Raw genomic sequence first — 22,711 nt, 5'->3', positions numbered from 1 at the left:
CCCAGTCTCAGGTTAAGACTGGCTTAGTCCAGAAAACAGCTTCTCTGGAATCCTGGGAGACAGGAAAGGATCCCTTCAGATAGGCTTGTATAGCAGAGTAGTGACATACTTCTTCTTGTAGCGATGAGTTGCACTAAGGACCATCACACTGTCCTGCAAGGGAAAGAAAAATATGCAGCTAATTCGTTTAGGCTCTTCCTAGCCATCAGTCCTCCACAGTCATTTACTTTTTTCTTCTTGTTTTTATTGTGATTTCGGTGAAAGTTTACAGAGCAAATTCATTTTCCATATAGCAGTTCATACACATTTTGTTTCACGACATTGCTTGCAATACCCATAATGTAACAGTTCTCTTCCTACCTCCTCCCTATGGTTACCTTTTCCCTTTGTCCTTCTTTCCTATGCATTCCTGCCCTGCTTGAGAAATGCTGAGCTATCACCCTGTGCAAATACTGCACTTCTGATCACCCATGGTTGATTGTTCTAAGGGGTGTGTAAATGTTCATCTTATACAGCTATTGTTTGGCTGGAAGCCAAGGGAGTGAGTTCAATTCCAGGCCTGAAGGGTGATTAGGGGCCATAGCTTCAGGGGTCTCATCAGTCTCTATCAGACCACTAAGTCTGGTCTTTTTTAAGATTTTAAATTTTGTTCTACATTTTCCTCCTACTCGATCCAGGTTCTCCTATTTTGATCCATTTCCGAATGGCTGACAGTGGGAGCCAGGCACCATCTAGTTCTTCTGGTCTCAGAGTCGTGTAGGCTGAGGTTCGTATGGTTGCCTAGTACCTTGGGCTAATTGTTTCCATGTGTCTTTGGTTTTCTTTGCTCTGGATGAGGAGAGATCAATGGTTGCATCTTAGATGGCCACTTGCAAGCTTTCAAGACCTCAGTCACTACTCACCAAAATAGGATGTAGAACAATGTTCTTTTCTAAGACTTTTTTCTCATCAATATAAAAGATGTTGTTGTTATGTGCTGTCGAGTTGGACCCAACTCATAGTGACCCCTCCTTGGGTTTCTGAGGTGGTATCACTACAAAAGTAGATTGCCCAACCTTCCTTCCAAGAGTGGCTGGTGGGTTTGAACCACCAGCCTTCTGGTTAGCAGTCAAATGCCTTAGGCACTACACTACCAGAGCTCCTAATATAAAGGATAGCACCTACCACTAAAGTAGTTCTAATGATTACACGAGAATATATGGCTCAATTCCTGACACAAAATAGCCCAAATTCTAATATTGGGCTTAATACTAGCATAAACAATAAATAAATAAAAGGAAAGAATATGCCAGCATCCATTTGCATGTCATGAGAACAGCAACACAGGGGAATGATGCTTTTGTAAAACCATTTAAAGTCCCAAAGTAGATCTAATTTCCATTTAATACCAGGGAGGATCTCACAAAATCCTCTCTGATCTAGAGGGCACTCAGGAAGCCCACACTTAGATCCCAAAGTCCTTCCTAGAAGGACACTCTATCCAATGGATCAATTCCAAAGAGCCTAAACAATAGGAAAAAACCAGGAATGGGTCAAGGTCAAGCTGAAGCACAATGCCAAGGTCAGAACCAGTATGTAGAGAGAAAGAGGTACCATTTCCCAGGCTTATTCTACAAGCCATGGGTGTGCCATAGGAGTAGGTAGCAGACCTGTGGACATCAATGGACAGCCAAGGAGCAGTCAATCAGAGCAGTCAAAGAACCCATGTTAATCCAGTTTTGAAAACACTGTATCCTCCTATCTTCCCCCATACTATATTATCCACAGTGAATGTTTCTCAGGTTAACATTCTGTGACAAGAATATGCTGATTATAGGCCAAACAGAATAGAAACAAGGCAGGCAGGAAAACCCAGTTCCAAGAAGAATTTAATAGAAATGAGGAGCATGTAAGAGAAAGAACTACTTGAAAAGACCTGGTACAATGACATATAGGAAAGAATGTGGAATTAGGATAGGAGGATTGGACCTTAGTCCTGACTCAAGTACTGACTGGCAATCTGACCTTCTCTAAGTCTTAGTTTTTTTAATCTATAAAATGGGGATTCAAATACTACAAGATATTATAAAAATTAAACTCAATAATATATATTTTAAAAGTACCACATAATATATGAACCAGCTGTATCAATGAATTCCCTATCTGGCTGTACATCTAAGAAATATAAACAATTAAAAAAACATATTACTGCATCCCATCATGTTGTTGTTGGGTGTTGTCCAGTCAATTCCAACTCATAGCAACCCCATCGGACGAGTAGAACTGCCTCATAGGGTCTTTCTCCCATGGAGCCACTGCGTGGGTTCACACTGGGTGGGTTATCAGTCAAGTGCTTAACCACTGTGCCACCAGAACTGTCCCATCCTAGATGTACTTATTCAGAATCTCAGGGTATAGAACTTCTGAACCTGTATTTCTGCAAACCTCCCCACATGATTCCAATGACAATCAGCCTAGTTTGGTAAGCACTAAGCTGTATAACTTTATTCTAACAGTTAAACCACATAGACATGATAAGAGATAATAGCAGGGGTATTTTTAACACAGATTCTAGAGCAGCAGAGAAATCAGTGGAGAACTCTAGAGTTAGAGGAGAGAGTAAATCTGGTCACACTTCGACTTTACCTAGTGTATAAGAGAGATGGAAGAACTTAGGCATATGCCCCAGGCATGTGGAAATAACTCATGTCTACCTTCAAGAAAGTGGAAGCCTTAGTATCACATTCAAACATTCTTTGAACTAAAAGTTTAAACTAGCTTTTTCTCCAGATGTGATGTGACCAATTTATTACCAGACCTCTCTGTTTCAAGAACAAAATCCTACTGCTATGAACTCAAACATAAGTATTTGGTACAAAGTTTCTGTTGTTGTTAGGTTCTGTTCAAGCCAACTATTAACTACCCTATGTACAACAGAACGAAATACTGCCTGGTCATGTGCCCTCCTCACAATCCTTGCTATACTTGAGTCCACTGTTGCAGTCACTATGTCAATCCATCTCGTTGAGGTCCTCCCCCTTTTTGGCTGACCTTCCACTTTACCCACCATGATAACCTTCTTCAGGGAATGATCCCCTCTGACAATGCAACCAAAATAGGTGAGACAAAGTCTGACCATTCTTGCTTCCAAGGAGCATTCCAGCTGTACTTCTTCCTGGACGGATTTGTTCATTCTTCTGGCAATCCATAGTATTTTCAGTATTCTTCGCCAACACCACAATTCAAAACCATCAGCTCTTCTTCGGTCTTCCTTATTCACTGTCCAGCTTTCACATGCATATGAAGCTAATGAAAATACCATGTCTTGGGTTAAGTGCACCTTAGCCTCCAAAGAGACATTTTTGCTCCTCAACACTTTAAGAGGTCTTTTGCAGAAGATTTTCTCAGGACAATAAGACATCTGATTTTTTGACTGCTGCTTCCACAAGCATTGACTGTGGATCCAAGTAAAATGAAATCTTTGACAACTTCAGTCTTTTCTCCATTTATCTTTATGCTACTTATTGGTCTAGTGTGAGGATTTTCATTTTCTTTATGTTGAGGTGTAACCCATACTGCAGGCTGCAGTCTTTAATCTTCATCTGTAAGTTCTTCAAGTCATCTTCACCTTCAACAAGCAAGGTGTGTCATCTGCACATTGCAGGTTGTTAATGAGTCTTCCTTCAATCCCGAAACTGTGTTCTTCTTCATACAGTCCTGCTTCTCAGATTATTTGCTCAGCATACAGACTGAATAAGCATGGTGAAAGGATACAACCCTGATACACACCTTTCCTGATGTTAAACCATGCAGTATCCCTTTGTTCTGTTTGAACGACAGCCTCCTGGTCTATGTACAGGTTCCTCATGAGCACAGTCAAGTGTTCTGGAATTCCCATTCTTCATAATGTCATCCATAATTTGTTATGATCCACACAAATGCTTTTGCAGCATCAATAAAACACAAGTAAACATCTTTCTGGTTTTCTTTGCTTTCAGCCAAGATCTACCTCACATCATCAATAATACCCTTTGTTCCATATCCTCTTCTGAATCCAGCTTGCGTTTCTGGAAGTTCCCTGTCAATATACTGCTGCAACCACTTTTGAATAATCTTCAGCAAAATTTTACTTATGTGTGATATTAATGATATTGTCAATTATTTCCACATTCTGTTAGATCACCTTTCTTTGGAGTGGGTACAAATATGGATCACTTCCAGTCAGATGGCCAGGCAGCTGTCTTCCAAATTAATTGGCATAGATGAGTTAAGTGTCTACAGTGTGGCATCCGTTTGTTGAAATATCTCAATGAGTATTCCATCAATTCACTGAGGCCTTGTCTTTCACCAATTCCCTCAGTGCAGCTTTGACTTCTTCCTTTGTACCATTGGTTCTTGATCATATGCCACCTCCTGAAATAGATGAACATCGACCAATTCTTTCTGGTACAGTGACTCTCTGTAGTCCTTCCATCTTCTTTTGATGCTTCCTGCATCATTCAATATTTTGCCCAGAGAATCTTTCAACATCGCAATTCAAAGCTTGAATTTTTTCTTCTATTCTTTCTGCTTGAGAAATACTGAGCATATTCTTTCCCTTTTGGTTTTCTAACTCCAGGTCTTTGCACATTTCATTATAATAACTGACTTTGTTTTCTGGAGCCACCCTTTGAAATCTTCTATTTAGTTCTTTTATCTTGTCATTTCTTCCATTTGCTTTAGTTACTGTCCATTCAAAAGCAAGTTTCAGTTTCTTCTGACATCCATTTTGGTCTTTTTTCCTTTCCTGTCTTTTTTATAACCTTTTGCTTTCTTCATGGATGATGTTCTTAATGTCATTTCACAGTTCATCTGGTTTTCAGTCTCTGGTGTTCAATGTGCAAATCTATTCTTCAGATGGTCTCTAAATTCAGATGGGATATAATCAAGGTCATATTTTGGCTCTCATGGATTTGTTCTAATTTTCTTCAGTTTCAATTTGAACTTGCATATGAACAACTGATGGTCTGTTTCACAGTCTGCTCCTGGCCTTGTTTTGGCTGAAGATACTGAGCTTCTCCATTGCCTCTTTCCACAGATGTAGTCTGATTCCTGTGTATTCCATCTGGCAAGGTCCATGTGCATAGCCACCATTTATGTTGCTGAAAAAGGTATTTGCGATGAATAAGTCATTGGTCTTCCAAAAGTGTGTCATGTCATCTTCAGTGTCATTTCTATCACCAAGGCCATATTTTTCCAACTACCAATGATTCTTGTTTCCAACTTTCCCATTCCAATCACCAGTAATCATCAATACATCTTGATTTCATGTCTGGTCAATTTCAGAAAGAAGAAGTCGATAAAAATCTTTAATTTCTTCATCTGTGGCTTTGATGGTTGGTGTGTAAATTTGAATAATAGTGGTATTAACTTGTCTTCCTTGTAGGCATATGGATATTATCCTATCACAGTCAGCACTGCACTACTGCAAGATAGATCTTGAAACATTCTTTGTGATGATGAATGCCATGCTATTCCTCTTCAATTTGTCAGTCCCGGCATAGCAGATCATATGATTGATTCAAAATGGCCAATACCAGTCCATTTCAGCTCACCAATGCCTAGGATATTGACCTTTATGTGTTCCATTTCATTTTTGACAATTTCTAATGTTCCTAGATTCATACTTTGCACATTCCACTTTTCTAGTCACCTAAAAAGAAGCTGCCAAGCGAAAAAGGCTGTTCCATCACAGAGCAAGTGATAGAGAGACTGATATTGAGACTGGAATTACAAAATAAACAAAAATCCTCAATAGTTAAAAAAAGAAAGTTTGTCCTCTTATCATCCAACCTATATTGCCAGCTTCCCTTGAAGTAGGAGAGCAAGTAACCACTAGAGAGCAAGTGTTACCCTCATCCTGGGAAGAGCCAGGACCACCACTTACCTTAATAGACAATGCATAGAGATGGTTCAGCATAACATGGTTTGGCTCAGGTAGCAAGGCTGGGTCACACTAAGAGAGAAAAAACATCACTACATGGAGTTAAATGACTTAAACAAAAGAGCTTACTCTTCTTCAAAGGTCTTCAGAACTATTCAGAATTGTTAAACTAGGAACGTATTTTCTCTTTTTAAGCAACACACCCATCTTCACCTCAATTTTTATCAGTAATACGTTCTCATTACAGAAAATTAGGCAATTCTGAGTTTAGGGCAGAAAGCCTAAGCTTCAACATGTATGAATCTTCCTTGATAAGGTTAAAACAAAAATCTTTCCCACAGCACACCTATAGATTTGTGAAGAAGTGAAAAATAATCTTAGTGGAATTAACTGGATTGAATAGAAATGTAAATTATTTGCAACCGAATGGAAAAAAAAAATTCTTTCGTATATCTCAAAGTGACAAGTATTGCTTCTACTGTGCTGGATTAGAAGCCCCCCAAAATGATTCTAGGTATCTATAGTTCTGGGTCTGACTGTTTATCAGTAATATATTCTCATTAGGAACAGAAAATTCTGAGTTTTAATATCAGTACCTAAGGAAGCTACAGCACAGAAAAAGGAACTTGTAATGCTATTTATATGTATACAATTTATACTCTGACCACATCTTTGCTCCCAACCTCTAACATTACTAAACTTTGGCCCAAATGGTCCTAGTGACCCCCAGCAGGATACTCACAGAAATGTTAGTGTCCTTGTTAAGAATAACTTGGAGAAGGTGAGGAGGAAGGATGGGTGGGGATTTGAATCTCTCCTCAGATCGAAACACATACATTTCTTGACCATAAGGCCCTGGGGGTGAGCTGGAAAGATCTGGAAGATATTTATCCAGATACGAGGAAAAGTTGGAGAATTAGCAAAAATGCATGGAAAAAACTGTCAATACATGGTAACTAATATTACACATAAGAAACCTTGGTGGCACGATGATAAAGTGCTTGCTTGCTAATGGAAAGGTAAGAGATTCAAACCCACCAGCTGCTCTGCTGGAGAAAGATGTGGCAGCCTGTTTCCGTGAAGATTTATAGCACTGGAAACCCTATGGGGCAGTTCTACACTGTTCTATAGGGTTGCTGCATTGGAATCAACTCAACAGCAATGGGATAGGTTATAATGTCCAGCAAAAGTCATTTTAAAAGCCAGTATAACAACACAAAGGAGCTCTGGTAGCACAATGCCTAAGGCATCTGACTGCTAACCAGAAAGCTGGTGGTTCAAACCCACCAGCCTCTCCACGGAAGACTGGGCAATCTACTTCTGTAAAGATTTACTGGAAACCCAATGGGGGTTGCTATGAGTTGGAATCGACTTGATGGCAGTGGGTTTAGTTTTTGGTTTTATATATAAGACAAAAGGAAAAAGTCGCAATAATACTGTGATATTACACAGTATCTTAAAAATGTATAAACTTGAAACTTTTCAAAGTACTTCCAAGTGTTCTGTCACATGACCCACAAAATATCCATGGGAAGTGCACTAACAATCTAATACAAATCACTCAAGTGAGTCACCCAAAGTCACATATTTGGCTAGATGGTTAACTGAGTGTAGATTAGAAGGCAGTATTTGTAGATTCCTAATAGAATTTATTCTAGGTCTTAGTCCAGTGAGTCAGAAAACTAGAAAAAGGGGAAGGAGAATTAGCAAAAGTATGCTAGTCCTCTCTACCTATTATCGTTATATATCTGTTAAGGAGCTCTGGTGGCACAGTGCCTAAGGCATTTGACTGCTAACCAGAAGGCTGGCAATTTAAACCCACCAGCTGCTCTGTGGAAGAAGATAGAGCAATCTACTTCTAAAAAGATTTACCATCTTGGAAACCCAAAGGAAGTCTCTATGAGTTGGAACTGACTTGACGGCAGCAGGCTTGGTTTTTGGATTATATGTCTATTATTCATTGGTTGCTTTGCTGTAACCATATTATGCAAAAATTTTGAGTCACAACTGACCTCATCATTTAATTCAGTATTTTAAAAACTTACTCATCATTGCACTACCAATCAAGATTACCCAGCTTTACTTTCTGAGTTTATATGATGAAAACAATACTTAATTTTTTTTCCAAAACAAATATTACACTCTTATTCTTTTCAGAACTACATAAACTCCCTTTCTCCCCTGAGATTCTAATATACCCCACTTAAGGTACTGTATCTCTTTAGCTGAGAATCATAGAGAATCTAAGCCTCTGATTTTCCAGATGAGGACATGACAAGCAAAAAAGTTGAGTGACTTGTTCATAATGGTAAATCTAGTTAGTAGCATAGCAGACAAGATTTGAACTCAGAAGGGAGAATTGTTTTCCCTGGGAATACAGGACACAATTCTATAGATAGTCACTGCTTTTAATGTGAAATAAGAAAATAGTATCTTTGAGTACGGTTAGCAAACCCGTTCTGACACTTTAGTCATTGTAAGTAGAGATGAAAGCCTCTGAAAAAATAATATTAGGGGAAGAAAGCATATGTCTTTTCCTCTATCATATTCTTTATTTTACCAAAGAGTTAAAAAATTTCAGCTAATATACACACACAGAATTGTGTTGTTTTTGTTTTTTATCTTTTTTCCCCCAAGGACTGCCATATTTATAAGTATGTGTAGCATGTTCTTATTACATGCGGTTTGTTGATTTTTGACTCATAGAGATATCATGTGACAGAACTACCCTGTAGGGTTTCCAGGTCTTTTTCCCACAGAAATGCTGGGTGAGTTCAAATGGCCAACTTTTCTGTCAGCAGCTAGGCACTTAACCATCGTACTATGATAGCTCCTTATGTAGCATTTAGGACTTACAAAACTGTAGAACTGCCAACCAAGCTCTGAAATTGGCAGAACTAAGCAAAGGAAAGGAGCTCTGGTGGCATAGTACCTAAGGCACTTGACTGCTAACCAGAAGGCTGCGGTTCAAACCCACCAGCCCCTCCTCTGAAGGAAGATTGGGCAATCTACTTCCATAGTGACACTGCCTCAGAAACCCAAGATGGGGTCGTTATGAGTTGGATTCGACTTGACGGCAGTGAGTTTTAAGCAAAGGAAACTAAACAATGGAAATCAGGCACATCAAGCCTCTGCTGGGGACACCACCAAAATGAATAAAAAACTTAAAATATTACTGGAAATAACTGTTCTAACAATAGGCATGGCCCATTAAACCAAAAACTGTACTGCCATTGAGTCAATTTTGACTCATAGCAATGTCACAGGACATAGGAGAACTGCCCCATAGGGTTTCCAAGGCTGTACATCTTTATGGAAGCAGACTGCCTCATCTTTCTCCTGCTGAACAGACAGTGGGCTCAGACTGCTAACTTTTGCTTAGCAGCTGAATACTTTTAACCACTGCACTACCAGAGCTCCTTGGCCCAGTAGTGGGTTATAAAAGAAAAGATAAAATATAGATGGCATCATCTGTAAAAGGGCAAAAATCACAGGATGAGACTTGTCTTACAGTTTTGTGTGTGTGTGTTGGGTTGCAATGCAAAATATGTATCTTGCTGTAGGTCTTAGTTAAAAAATCTGAAATAAAATATAAGTCTGTGATGAACAGATTTCAAAGGGCAGTTCAAGAAGACAAAGTCAATTATTATAATGAAATATGCAAAGACCTGGAGTTAGAAAACCAAAACAGAAGAATATGCTTGGCTTCAGGTCTGGAATTGAACCCATGCCTGTGGTTTCAAGATAAACAAAAGATAGGCATATGAGTTGAATATCTACCTCAGGTAGATACACTCCTTGGAGATAACAATCATGGGAGAAAGAAGGGCTGCTTATACACAGGAAGATAGCTCAGGGGGCAGGAGTGCATGGAAGGATGGACACTGGGAAGAGGTAACTATGGGGAGGAAGTGGGAGGGGAGCTGTTGCATTGTGGTAAACTGTGGTCAATGTCATGAGACAAAGTGTACGTGAATTGCTGTATGGAAAGTGAATTTGCTCTGTAAATCTTCACCCAAGTCACAATTTAAAAAAAAAAAAGAAGAACATGCTTAGCATTTTTCAATCTGAAAGAACTGAAGAAAAACCCAAGCCTTGAGATGCAATACTAAAGGACGCTATGGGTAGAATATTGAACAAGACAGGAAGCATCAAAAGAACATGGAAGGAACGCACAGAGTCACTGTACCAAAAAGAAATGATTGATGTTCAGCTATTTTAAGAGGTAGCATATGATCAAGAACTGACAGTGTTGAAGGAAGAAGTCCAAGCTGCACTGAAGGAATTGAGAGAATACCCATCAAGAAGTTTCAACTAATGGATGCAATGCTGGAGGTGCTTGCCCATTTGTGCCAAGAAATTTGGAAGATAGCTACTTAGCCAACCAACTGGAAAGATCCATATCAGGGCCCATTCCAAAGAAAGTGATCCAACAGAATGCAAAAATTATCGAACAATATTATTATAATCACGTGCAAGTAAAATTTTGCTGAGGATCATTCAAAAGCAGTTGCAGCAACACAGTGACATGGAACTGTCAGAAATTCAATCCAGCTTCAGAAGAGGATGTGGAACAAGGAATAGCATTGCTGATGTCAGATGATCTTGGCTGAAAGCAAAGAATACCAGAAAGATGTTTACCTGTGCGTGTTTTATAGACTATGCAAAAGCATTCAACTGTGTGCATCGTAACAAATTATGGATAACACTGCAAAGAATGGGAATTCAGAACACTTAATTGTGCTCATGAGGAACCTGTACACAGACCAAGAGGCAGTTACTGGAACAGAACAAGGGGATACTGTGTGGTTTAAAATCAGGAAAGGTGCGTATCAGGATTGTATCCTTTCACTATGCTTATTCAATCTGTGCATCGAGCAAATAATCCACGACTCTGGACTATATGAAAAAGAACATGGCATAAGGATTGGAGGAAGACTCATTAACCAGTGATATGCAGATGAAACAACCTTGCTTGCTGAAAGCAAGAGGACTTGAAGCACTTACTGATGAAGATCAAAGACTACAGCTTTCAGTACGGATTACATCTCAGCATAAAGAAAACAAAATCCTCACAATTGGACCAATAAGCAACATCATGATAAATGGGGAAAAGACTGAAGTTGTCAAGGATTTCATTTTACTTGGATCCAAAATCAGTGCCCACAAAAGCAGTAGTTAGGTAATCAAATGACTCACAAATTTGGGCAAATCTGCTATGAAAGACCTCTTCACAGTGTTCAAAAGCAAAGATATCATTTTGAGGACCAGGGTGCACCTGACACAAATCATGGTATTTTCAATTGCCTCATATGCATACAAAAGCTGGACAAAGAATAAGGAAAACCTACTAAGAGTTGATGCATTTGGATTATGGTGCTGACAAAGAATACTAAATATACCACAGACTGCCAGAAGAAGGAATAAATCTGTCTTGTAAGAAATATAGCCAGAATGGTCCCTAGGAGCAAGGATGGTGACACTTCTTCTCATGTACTTGGGACATGTTATTAGGAGGGACCACTACCTGGTGAAGGGCATCTTACTTGGTAAAGTAGAGGGTAGAAAAAAAGAGGACCCTCAGCAAGATGGACTGTGTGGCCTCAACAATGGGCTCAAGCATCGCAATGACTATGAGGTGGCGCAGGGCTTGGAGTGTCATGTTCTTTCATACATAGGGTTTGCTATGAGTTGGAACTGACTAGATGGCACCTAACAATAACAAAAGGCTGAAATGACTTTAGCTTCAGAGAAAGGAACCTAAATGTTTACAGGAGTAACATCTACCATATTTTAACCAAACAGTTGGCAGTTTGAACTCACCCAGCAGTTCCACGGGAGAAAAACCTGGTGATCTGCTCCCATTAAGATTATAGCAAATACTGCGCGTGTTATGCCAGAACTGTTTTACTTAATTTCATCATTTCCAAGTGTTACATGTGTCTGCTCATTATTTACGTGGGCACGTTATTTGCGGGAAATACGGTATATAGGATTCAGAAAATTCTTGAAAAGAAAATGGGGGAAAATACTCTTGAGAAGGGACATATATTACAATATAGACAAAGCAAGAAAGAACTAATACTACAAAATTACCTCGGCAAGATGTCTCTGAGCTTTCCATAGAATCTAGCTTTAAAGCATCAAACACCTCAAAATCCGATTTCTTGACATGGATCAAATTATTAATTGTGCCAAGCTGACTGGTAACCACAGGCTGAAACAGTGAATGCAAAAAAGTCATGAATCTCATTTTCAAATCCATCTCTTCCATTCAATCCTCCTCTCTTGCTTTTCACACTCAGTACTTCCATCTTTTATCAAGAGAGAAATCCTCCAATGTAGGGGAGCTGTCATCCATCAGTCCTGACAGCCAAAGACATTTGACACCAAGGGGAATGGTTACTAAAATGAGACTATTAAATCAATGGTTACACTTCTCAGTCAAGGCCTTACCTCTGATGGGTCATGAACCCACTGTCCATCCACAAAGAACTTATACTGGTGCTCTCCCTCAGGAAGGTCCAGGATGGCAACAAAATCATTATGGCTACAGAAGAAAACAGAGTCAGACAGAACAAGTTCCTATCAGAACACAGACTACAGACAGCATGTGGCAATCTCATACACATGATCTCCCACATTCTAAGCTGTTATAACTCCCGGAGTAGAAAATAATTTATAAAACCACTCTTCTTCTCTTTATCACCTTGGACATGTATTTGCCAGGCCCTCCTAAGAACTTTAGTTCTTAACTAATAATCAGGAGAAAAAAAATCAAAGAGGTTGATGCCCCAAAATGGTATGTTGTTATGTGGTGTCGAGTTGGACCCAACTCATAGCGACCCCTCCTTGGGTTTCCGAGGCAGTATTACTACAGAAGTAGATTGCCCAACCTTTCTTCTGAAGAGTGGCTGGTGGGTTTGAACAGCCAGCCTACTGGTTAGCAGTCAAGTGCCTTAGGCACTATGCTACCAGAGCTCCCTCCAAAATAGTTTACCTAAGTACAATTTAGCTTCAACAAAACAGATCCTTCATGTGTATAAAAAAAGGTAACAGGTGGGATCAGGATATTGAAGTGCCTCAAGATACCCTTTCCATATTTTAGTGAGCCTTTTCTGGCAAACTACCTACCAAGGAAGGGCCATGTTATAACCACTTAAATAATTTATTACTGCTGTATAAGGGACAGATAGCATCACCACCAAGAACTTCACAATGTGTTCTGCATTAATGCCGATGTCAGAGCAGCTGGACTCAGCCAGATACAGAAGACTTTCCACAAGCACAGAAAAGACTTGTGTTAGCACAGTCCTGAAGAAGGTACTCAAAAGATTTTAAGTTCCTCTGAGGCAATGGTATTTTAAGAGGTAAAATATCTATGACTCACTAAGAGGCAAAAAAAAAAAAAAAAAAAAGAGGCCCCGGATATAGCAAGTGATCACAGGCAAGGTCATGTTCCATAAGAGTCCCCACCAATTGGAGATCAGTCCAGCCAGGTCTCTCTTTTGAAAAAGGAAATCATCTCTCTATTTCTGGATCCTGTAGACTTAACAAAGATTCATGTCTTCACCTCTTAATCAGTGGAATCTTGGTGCTCCAATTGTTGAAAGACCCAGAGATGAAGACTTCCTTGCCTCCTTCAGACCAGCGGATAACAGTGGGTCGGGCTTGCTGTGTGGGCTTTAATGCGTCCTCCAAATCTTGCTGCCATGATACAAACTCTTTGTCCCCAGGGATCTGTAAGGAGAATTAGATTATCCCTAGAATAAATTGTACCCAAGGATTCTTAAAAAGTCACTCTCCTTTTAAGACTGAATTATGTCCTCCAAAACGATATACTGAAGTCCTAACCCATGTACCTGTCATTGTGACCGTGTTTTGGGAAAAAGGGTCCTATTTTTAAAGACATTATCAATTATGCCATATGAGAGGGAAGTGGGTCTTAGTCCTAAGCCTTCTGGGAATGTCTTATAATAGGGGAGGACACACATGAAAACAGAGTCATTTGGAACAGTTCCTCTCAAATCCCTTAGAAGAAACCAACACAGTCAGTCCCTCATTTCGACTGCTAGTTTCTAGATCTGTGAGATAATAAATGTTTGTTCTTTAAAGCCATCTACTTTATGGTATTTAGTATGGCAGGCCAAGAAAACCAAGACATCTCCCTAGAGCGTGAAGGGGGTGGTTTCTGCTAAGGATCAATAAGCCCTGGAATCAGCAACTAAATCAAGCTGTGAACAAACTATAGGAAAAGAATTCATCTAGGAACAAAAGTAGTAAAATGGCTATGGCCAATCACTGCCTAACCTGCAGCTTCACGTCCGATTCCGTAAACACCACTCATTCTTTCAGAGCGTTGTTATTAGTTGCTGGTCAGTCGACTTACGACAACACGTTGGAGTAGAACTGCTCTATAGGGCTTCCAAAGCTGTGACCTTTTGGAAGCAGATCACCAAGTCTATCTTCCAAAATTCTTCTCAGTGGATCTGAACCACCAACCTTTGGCTATTTATGTTATCCAGGGATTTTTTTTTTTTTTTTTTAAGGGGGCACTTATTTTTATTATGAGTTTAACTCAGAGAGGCAAGTACGTTTCTGAATGCTTCTTAGCAGAAAGTATATGAAAATAAAGTATGATGTATTAAAAATAATACCCCTATTTTCACTGACAAATATACATAGCTTTCGAATATCAGCTGTAAGGGAAGTCGGAGATAAGTAATTCATAAAGTCCATTTCAGCCAATAGGTTATAAGAAGAATGAACCTTAAAAATTCAAAAACCAGATAATAGATTTCTTAAAATTTGCAAAGTGGTTATGAAATCCTACTTGCCCACCTATGCCAGGTGTCTTGGTTCTCTGGTGGAGCTGTAATAGAAATACCACAAGTGGATGGCTTAACAAACAGGAATTTATTCTCTTACAAGTTTTTAAAAAAAAAAAAAAAAAAAAAAAACCCCAAACCCACAGCCATTGAATCAATTCCAATTCATACTGACCCCCACTGGGTTTCCAAGGCTTTATATCTTTACAGAAGTAGATTGCCTCATCTTCCTCCCATGGAACAGCTGGTGGGTTTGAACCACCAGTTCTGGGGTTAGTAGCCAAATACCTTATCCACTACGCCACCAGAGCTCCTTATAGTTTAGGAGGCTAGAAGTCTGAGTTCAAAATGCCAGCTCTAGGGGCTGGGTGAAGGCCCCTCAGCCTTGGGCTTCAGCACTTCCTCCTATTCCAGGCCTACTAGAGCTGGAGGCTTTTTCTGACTCATGTAGCTGCTGACTGCTGAGGCTGATGAACCTAAGATCGACAGATAAAATGGCACAGTCCCAAGATCAGGCAACGCAACAGGCCACTGGTTCAAGTCCAGGAACAATACCGATTGGCAGGCAACATGGCAGGCCAAGACTTGGCCAAATGCAGGGTCCAAATGTGCCAAAAACCTAGAGACCTTTCTCAAGGCCTCTCCATATATACTGGAAGCAGGCCACACCCCAAAGACAACTACTTAGCTGCTCACAACAGCTAAGGAGGAATCTGCTCATCATGAGGAATAACTATATTCAGGTGCCCAGCCACTCAAAAGCACAGTTCAGCCAAGTTGACAGACAGCCCTAACTGCTACCCAGGTTTATATTAATTATTTCAGGAACAGAGATGAAAATTCTGGAGGCTCAAGAAGTAACAGATCAAAAATATAGCTTCCTTTAACCAAAGCAATTCTAATACCAAATGAGATTTGTAGGATTCTAGCAAAAATGAACTCTTTAAGCACTTTCTTCTCACTACCATTCTTTAGATCATGACCATTCTTTAGATAAATGACAGTCAGTGGCCCAGATTGTTTTGTAAATTAAGTTTTATTGGAACAAAGCCATACTTGTTCATTTCTGTATTGTCTACGATCACTTTTGCACTACAGGGACAGAACTCAGTAGTTGATAAAGAGACCATATGATTTGCAAAATTTAAAATATTTGTTATCTGGTCCCTTAAAGAAAAAGTTTGATGATCTCATCTTGTTGTTAGCTGTCACTGAGTCAGCCTCTGACTCACGTGCCATCCCTATGATCAGCTGGGGCTGTTGTGATCCACAGGATTTTCACTGGCTGATTTTTAGACACAGATCACCAGGCCTTTCTTCGTAGTCTCTTAGTTTGGAAGCTTTGCTGAAACCTGGTTAGCAACCTAGCAACATGCAAGGCTCCTCTGATGGATAGGTGGAGGCTGTGCATAAGTAGTACTAGCCAGGGATCGAACCCAGGTCTCCTGTGTGGAGGGCGAGAATTCCAGTGAACCACCAGTGTCTTACTTTGGACTGGCAAAAATGACTTTGATAAATAGGCAAATAAGACAATATACATTTAAATCAAAATATTACCAAATAAAATAACATGGCTTTAAAAAAAAAAAAAAAAGGACTAGCTTATTCATTTGGGTTTCCTATTCAAAATAGTTGAGGTTATCAAGAGAGAACAGTCCTTGGAGAAGGACATCATACTTGGCAAAGCAGAGGGTTAGCAAAAAAGAGGAAGGCCCTCCACACGATGGAGACACAGTAGCTGCAAGAATAGGCACAAGCATAGCAACAATTGTGAGGATGGCACAGGACCAGGCAGGGTTTCATTCTGTTGTGCACAGGGTCACTATGAGTCTGAATCCACTCAACACCAACAACTTTCCATACTATTTCTCGATATTCCTCAAAACTATACTATGAGACACTTGTTACTGTAGGTCTTCCTCTTTTTTGCTGACTCTTCCTTCACCTTAACAAGCATGATGTTCTTCTCCAGGGACTGGTCCCTCCTGATAACATGACCAAAGTATAAGAGACAAAGTCTCACTATCCTTGCTTCTGGAGCATTCTGGTTGTACTTTTTCCAAGATGTATTTGTTCGTCATTCTGGCCCCCCTACCCTATTGCCATTGAGTGGATTCTGACTCATAGCAACTCTGTAGGACAGAGTAGAACTGCCCCATAGGATTTCCAAGGCTGTGAATTTCTTAGAAGCAGACTGCCTCATCTTTCTCCTGCGTAGTGGCTGGTGGGTTCAAACTGCCGACCTTTTGGTTAGCAGCTGAATGCTTTAACCACTGCGCCACTAGAGCTCCTGCTCATCCCAGCAGTCCCTGATATTTCAGTATTCTTTGCCAACACAATCATTCAAATGCATCAAGTCTTCTTTGGTCTTCCTTATTCATTGTCCAGCTTTCTCATGTATTATTAAACACTGGTAGCAGTATAATCCAAAGTAAAGGGAGAAAGAATTGAAAGAATTTTCATGTTTTAGAGGCTAGAATCTATTTTTAAAAAGTTTCCCAGATAATAATACTGTGATTGTTAAAATAAACAAGGAAAAAACCCTCACTTTTAGTAATAGTTCCTGAAATATTTACAGGTAAAATATTAGAAGTGATGTCTGGAATTTGCTTCAAAATAATTGGTAGGTGAGTACAGATTAAGGTAAAATTTATTCATGATTTAATAATTATTTAAATCGAGTAAAAGATATATAAGGATTAATTATACTGTTCTCCCTACTTAATAAATTTTTCAAATTTTCCACGTTTTTAAAAATCTCAAGTGATTCTAATGTGCCAGTATTGAGAACCATTGAACTGTCCACTAAAGAAGGATGGCTCCACTGCTACTGTTTCCATCATTAATTTTATGACTTAGGATTTTCAGTTTAGAATTTGAAGGCTACAAGCTATTAATATGCCTGGCTTTGGAGTGAAGCCCATCCACATATGAGATTATATGGTAGGCATGGGTGCAGCTGACTAGCAGAAATTCTGTTTACTCCAAGTTAAATAGTCAGTGAAGCCACCAAGAAAAGAGGCAAAACAAAAATTAGAACCATAGTTGGAAGGTGTTTAAGTAAAATGTTGATGGAAAAAGTGAAGAGAGTAGATTTAGAAGTATACAATTTCGTATTTAAAAGAGATCTTAAAATTACCTAAACCAATTCTGTTATTTCATAAATATCAAGATTGAAGTGAGGGAAAGAATGTTTCAAAACAGGCCCCAATGCAGATTGATTATTGGATTTTATGAAGGACACAGATCATGACAGTCATTGTTTGACAAATACTTAAAATACTGAGTCATCCAAGTAGGAAAAGGGTAAAAATACAATGAGGCAGATCATCTTCAGAAAGCTTTGATGAAGTAAATTCAGACAGCTGCTTAGACAGCCCAGATAATGAAATACCTAAGTCCTGAAGTGGGAGAGGGAAGAAAGGAACAGAGAAGAAACCCCTAGAAATGTTCCCTTCAATTATTTCTTGTTCTGTGATTATTTCCTCAATTCTGCTCCAAGAAAATATACAAACTAAAAACTCCAAAGTTTATGCTACCAATGTGGCAAATAATGCTCTATTTACTGTCTAAAATTCCAGTTTGGTGGGAAGTGACAAGGTGATAAGAAACATCTCTTCAATCCCTCCCTTATTCTATTTCAGCCCATTCAGCCTATCTGGATGCACTGAATATATTTAATGTTGAAAGCTCTACAGTGATCAGAAACATTAGGATGGTAATCAAATTGCTGTCTGTGCCGTCTGTCCTTTCTGTAGGAAGAACACAAGTTGCTGCCTTGGAATTGAGAACTACATCTTGGGGGAAGCTATGGGTTGTTGTTTTTTTAGCCATGGCAACACTGTGAAGTATAACTGGGAAGTGGAGAAAACCTGGAGTCCTGGAATCATCTGCTTTCCTACTTTCAGAGAAATTGAGTGAGTGTTAAAGCAGTACAGCCTCAGCCTACCAACTTCACAACTATGAAGTACACGATGAAATTGATTAGTCTACCAAATGATGTCCTTTATTGGTCTCCAAGACTAAGAGTATCAGTTAGATGCCGTGGGGTCAATTTTGACTCACAGAGACCCCATGTGACAGCAGAACTGCCCCATAGGGTTTTCTAGCCTGTACTCTTCACAGGAGCACATCGCCAGGTCTCTCTCCCAGAGAGGCTGGGTAGATTCAAGCCGCCAACCTCTCCTTCAGCAGCCAAGCTCTTATCCAGGGCTCCTTAAAGTATTCAAAAAAGTGGTTGCTGCAACAGCCATGCCAAAGGGGGAAGAGGAACAAGCTTGCCAAGAAGTTTTCAGGAAAAAGATAATTTACCCACCTCAGGGCAAATTTAGAAACTGTTACCTATGGTCAGCTGCTCTGGCAAACTACCCTGTAAAGTTTTTCATGAGGATTTACAGCTTATAATTAGCAATACTTTTTTTTTTTTTTTTAAAGAGAACAACTATGCATTTTAGAACCAAGGATTCCATGGTGGCTTATTATCCCTCATCCTGAAAATGTGGCAAAAAAAGAAGAAAATCAGAAAACCTAGAACTGTCTCTATCCTATTTTAAGGTAGCACCGCAAAAAAAAATTTCATCCACCACTCACGACCCTGGAAAACCCCTGTAATTCAAAATACCGTAACCCAAGTCAGAGCGAGGAGAAAGAAGTAAGGGAGGAGCCGGTAAATCCAGTCCATTGAAGCGTAGTCACTCCGAATGCGGGCGAGCTTACCTTGGAGTCCGGCAGGCTGAAGACGCTGGGGTCATCAATGCTCCCCACCATGATCTTGTGCTCCTTGCCCGGGGCATGGCCACCGGCACCCTCGGCGCGCGCTGCCTTGGCGCCGTGGCGCTCCCCGGACACCCGTTCGCTGGTGGTGTTTCCCATGACTGCGGCTCGAGTCGGGAGCCACCTGCCGCAGAGAACCGCACGGTGCGGGGGACACCCCAGCGTCCGCGTCAGGGGCGCCCTGGATCCCGCCCCTGCGCCCTGGGAACCGGGCAGGGAATCCCCACTCCAGGGAATCCATGCCCCAGGATTTTTTCCCTTTCTAGCCTCTAGGAGAGCCCGGAAATCCCTAGGTACCCTCACCGCCCTATCTTCAGGAAACCCGTTTTCAGGAATTCCCCCGTATCCCCGCACTCACAGCCCCCACCAAATCAGCCCCCACCCAAATCACCTCCCACGTTGCCTCCTCCCCGGGCCACTGGTGCAGTGGCTGTTCTGCAGATAAGGCCACCAATAAAGTTATTGAAATTGAAACCGCACCTCGGAGTAATGCCTCGGAGTTCCTCCTAAAATGGCTACAAGGCCAGTAAGCACTGGGTACGCCTCGCGCGCGCCCGCAGCGGCCCCAGCCGCCTCTCTAGCCGCCACCGCCGCCGCCTCAATGGTGAGTAGACGCGCGCAGCCTCCAGCGCCAGGCGGAGGCGCCAGACGCCCAGCCCTGTATTCGCAGCGTGTTGGGCTGGGGCCGCCCCGCCTGGGGAGACGCTGCATCCGGATTGCTGGTGAGTCAGGTCGCTGGGCCTAGCCTACGGAAAAGATCGTGCCTGAACAGTACTTCGTGACCAACTCCTTGACCTCCAGTGCTTAGTAGACAGAGGAGCGGTGCTATTTTCTTCCCGTTCCGCTCATAGGTTTTCCGGGCAGCGTCTTTGTGAGAGGCGATCCCGGAGAGGTGGGCTTCTGTATGGAATTAGAAAACAGGTTTCCAGTTATCACGGTCGAAGTAGTGAATTGCTCAAAGTTTAAGTTATGTGCTGCAAGAGCGACAAGGAAGGGGCAGTGAGCCCATTGGGGCTACAGGGAAAACTTGAAGAAGGGGATGTTGTTGTTGTTATTTGCCATTGAGTCGGACCTGACACATAGCGACCCCTCCTTGGGTTTCCCAGGGCGGTATCACTACGGAAGTAGATTGCCCAACCTGCCTTCCTAGGAGTGGCCGGTGGGTTTGAACCTCCAGTCTTCTGGTTTGCAGTCAGGTGCCTTAGGCACTACACTACCAGAGCTCCTGAAGAAGGGGATAGACCTTGAGAAATAAATAAAATGTTAGTCTCGGGAGAAACTTTGTATTAGAATTATATACATGTTCATTCCATACTAGAAACTTGCTGCTCAATGTGTGTTCCACACACCAACATCATCATCTGAGGTCCCATTCTAGACCTGTTGTTGTTGTTGTTGTTGTTATGTGCTCTTGAGTCTTCTCTGACTCATAGCGACCCCTCCTTGGGTTTTCCAGGCGGTATCTCTACGGAAGTAGATTGCCCAGTCTTCCTTCCGAGGAGTGGCTGGTGGGTTTGAACCGCCAACCTGGTTAGCAGTGAAGTGTCATGAACACCATGGCCACCGGAGCTCCTATCCTAGACCTACAGAATCAGAATTTGCATTTTAACAAGATCCCCAGAGAATATGTGTGCACATTAAAGTATTGAGAAGCACTGCTTTGACCAACTCGCAGAGCAGATACAGATTTGATTCCTCTTCATATTCTGTAGGTACCCTGTGTAGAGTAGGCTTTTAATAAAGATTTACAGAATGAAGGGAGGAACAGTGATACTGTTTACTAACATTTCTACCAAGATATGCCATTTAAGCTTGAGCACAGCCAGTACTGGGTCATACAAGGCTACCCGTTCTAAGTGAGCGGCTCTATTTGTGGAAAAGTTTATTTTTATATTAAGATGAATATCTGCTTGACTCCAACAAATCCACTCCTCCATCTTTTTTTTGTTTTTGTTTTTTTTTCCTGTTCCTTCTAAACTCATTCATTCCCTGGCTGTTAAAGAATTTTCAGAAAAAAGATACAATTTTAGGGGAGGGAACACTGCAAAAAATACAATAAAGTAAATAATAATTTAAAAAAAGGAGGAAAAAAAGATACAAGTTTACTCCAGCCTTTTACTCTGGAATTTTGACTGTTGGGGTAACTTCTATTTGCTTACCTGTGCCCTTCCCCAAGAGCCCTGGTTAACAGCTGTGCTGCTAACCCAAAGGTGGGTGATTTGAATCCATCCAGAGGTTCCAAGGGAGAAAGACCTGGTGATCTGTTCTGTAAATATCATAGCCTAGAAAACCCTTTTGGGCAGCTCTGCTTTCACATGGGGTCACTATGAGTTGAAAATTGATTAGATAGCATCCAACAACAACCTTTTCCCTAGTTTTTTTCCATCTTTTCCAGTAGGATTCTGAAGCAAGAGCCGTGACTTGTGTAATATTCAGTTTTCTAACCCTAGGGTGGTTTATCCTTACTAAATAATACATCTTTGGTATATATTTCCTTGCAATAGATATATATATATTACCTATAGAAAACTTAATTGAGAAATACACTTTTTATAAATGATTCTTTATATATATTAACAAATACATATATGTTAATAAATTTATGTTGTTGTTATTGTTATTTGCAGTCAAGTCATCTCCAACTCATAGCGACTCTATGTACAGCAGAAAAAAACACTTACTTCCTGGTCCCATACCAGCTCCACGATCTTTGCTGTACTTAAGCCCATCACCACAGCCACTGTGTCAATCCATCTCGTTGAGGGCCTGCCCCTCTTTTGTCTACCCTCCACCTTACCAAGCATGACATATTTCTCCAGGGAACAGTCCCTCCTGACAACATGACCAAAGTAGGTGAGACAAAGTCTGGCCATTCTCGTTTCCAAGGAGTGTTCTGGCTGCACTTCTTCCAGGACAGATTTGTTATTCTTTTGGCAGTCGACGATACTTTCAGTATTCTTCTCCAACACCACAACAAAAGCATCAGTTCTTCTTCGGTTTTCCTTATTCATTGTCCAGCTCTCATGCATATGAGGCAATTGAAAATACCATGGCTTGTGTCAGGCTTACCTTAGTCCTCAAGGAGATGTCTTTGCTCTTCAGCCCTTGAAAGAGGTCCTTTGCAGCTGATTTGCCCTTTGCTATATGTCATCTGATGTCCTGACTGCTGCCTCCATTGGCATCGATTGTAGAGCCAAGCATTGTGAAG

At 40.8% G+C, this 22,711-nt stretch overlaps 1 protein-coding gene across 1 annotated transcript; it reads right to left on the bottom strand.

Annotated features, from left to right (window-relative positions):
* Window positions 1-75: 75 nt before the first annotated feature.
* On the bottom strand, window positions 76-19,602 carry PRKAB2 (protein kinase AMP-activated non-catalytic subunit beta 2). The gene is made up of 7 exons (XM_007948414.2): window positions 19,447-19,602; window positions 13,476-13,642; window positions 12,359-12,452; window positions 11,999-12,119; window positions 6,645-6,778; window positions 5,906-5,974; window positions 76-153 (listed from the first exon to the last, which is right to left on the bottom strand). The coding sequence occupies exons 1-7, from the start codon at window positions 19,600-19,602 to the stop codon at window positions 76-78; spliced, it is 819 nt and encodes a 272-aa protein (XP_007946605.1).
* Between the last annotated feature and the right edge of the window lie 3,109 nt (window positions 19,603-22,711).

Source organism: Orycteropus afer, unplaced genomic scaffold (assembly GCF_000298275.1).
Source record: "Orycteropus afer afer isolate SDZICR_OR568_19922 unplaced genomic scaffold, OryAfe1.0 scaffold00010, whole genome shotgun sequence".
NCBI classification, from domain to species: Eukaryota; Metazoa; Chordata; class Mammalia; order Tubulidentata; family Orycteropodidae; genus Orycteropus; species Orycteropus afer.
Note: the sequence above shows the minus strand (reverse complement) of the source record. Positions and strands in the feature narration are given on the sequence as shown.

What these genes read in the sequence shown, in the direction of transcription:
- PRKAB2 (XM_007948414.2), bottom strand. Translation starts at nt 19,602, where the DNA reads ATGGGAAACACCACCAGCGAACGGGTGTCCGGGGAGCGCCACGGCGCC. An exon ending in GGGTTCATGACCCATCAGAG is followed by an intron (nt 12,120 to 12,358) that starts GTAAGGCCTTGA and finishes TCACTGTTTCAG; the next exon opens with CCTGTGGTTACCAGTCAGCT. An exon ending in ACAAGGACACTAACATTTCT is followed by an intron (nt 5,975 to 6,644) that starts GTGAGTATCCTG and finishes TTTCTCTCTTAG; the next exon opens with TGTGACCCAGCCTTGCTACC.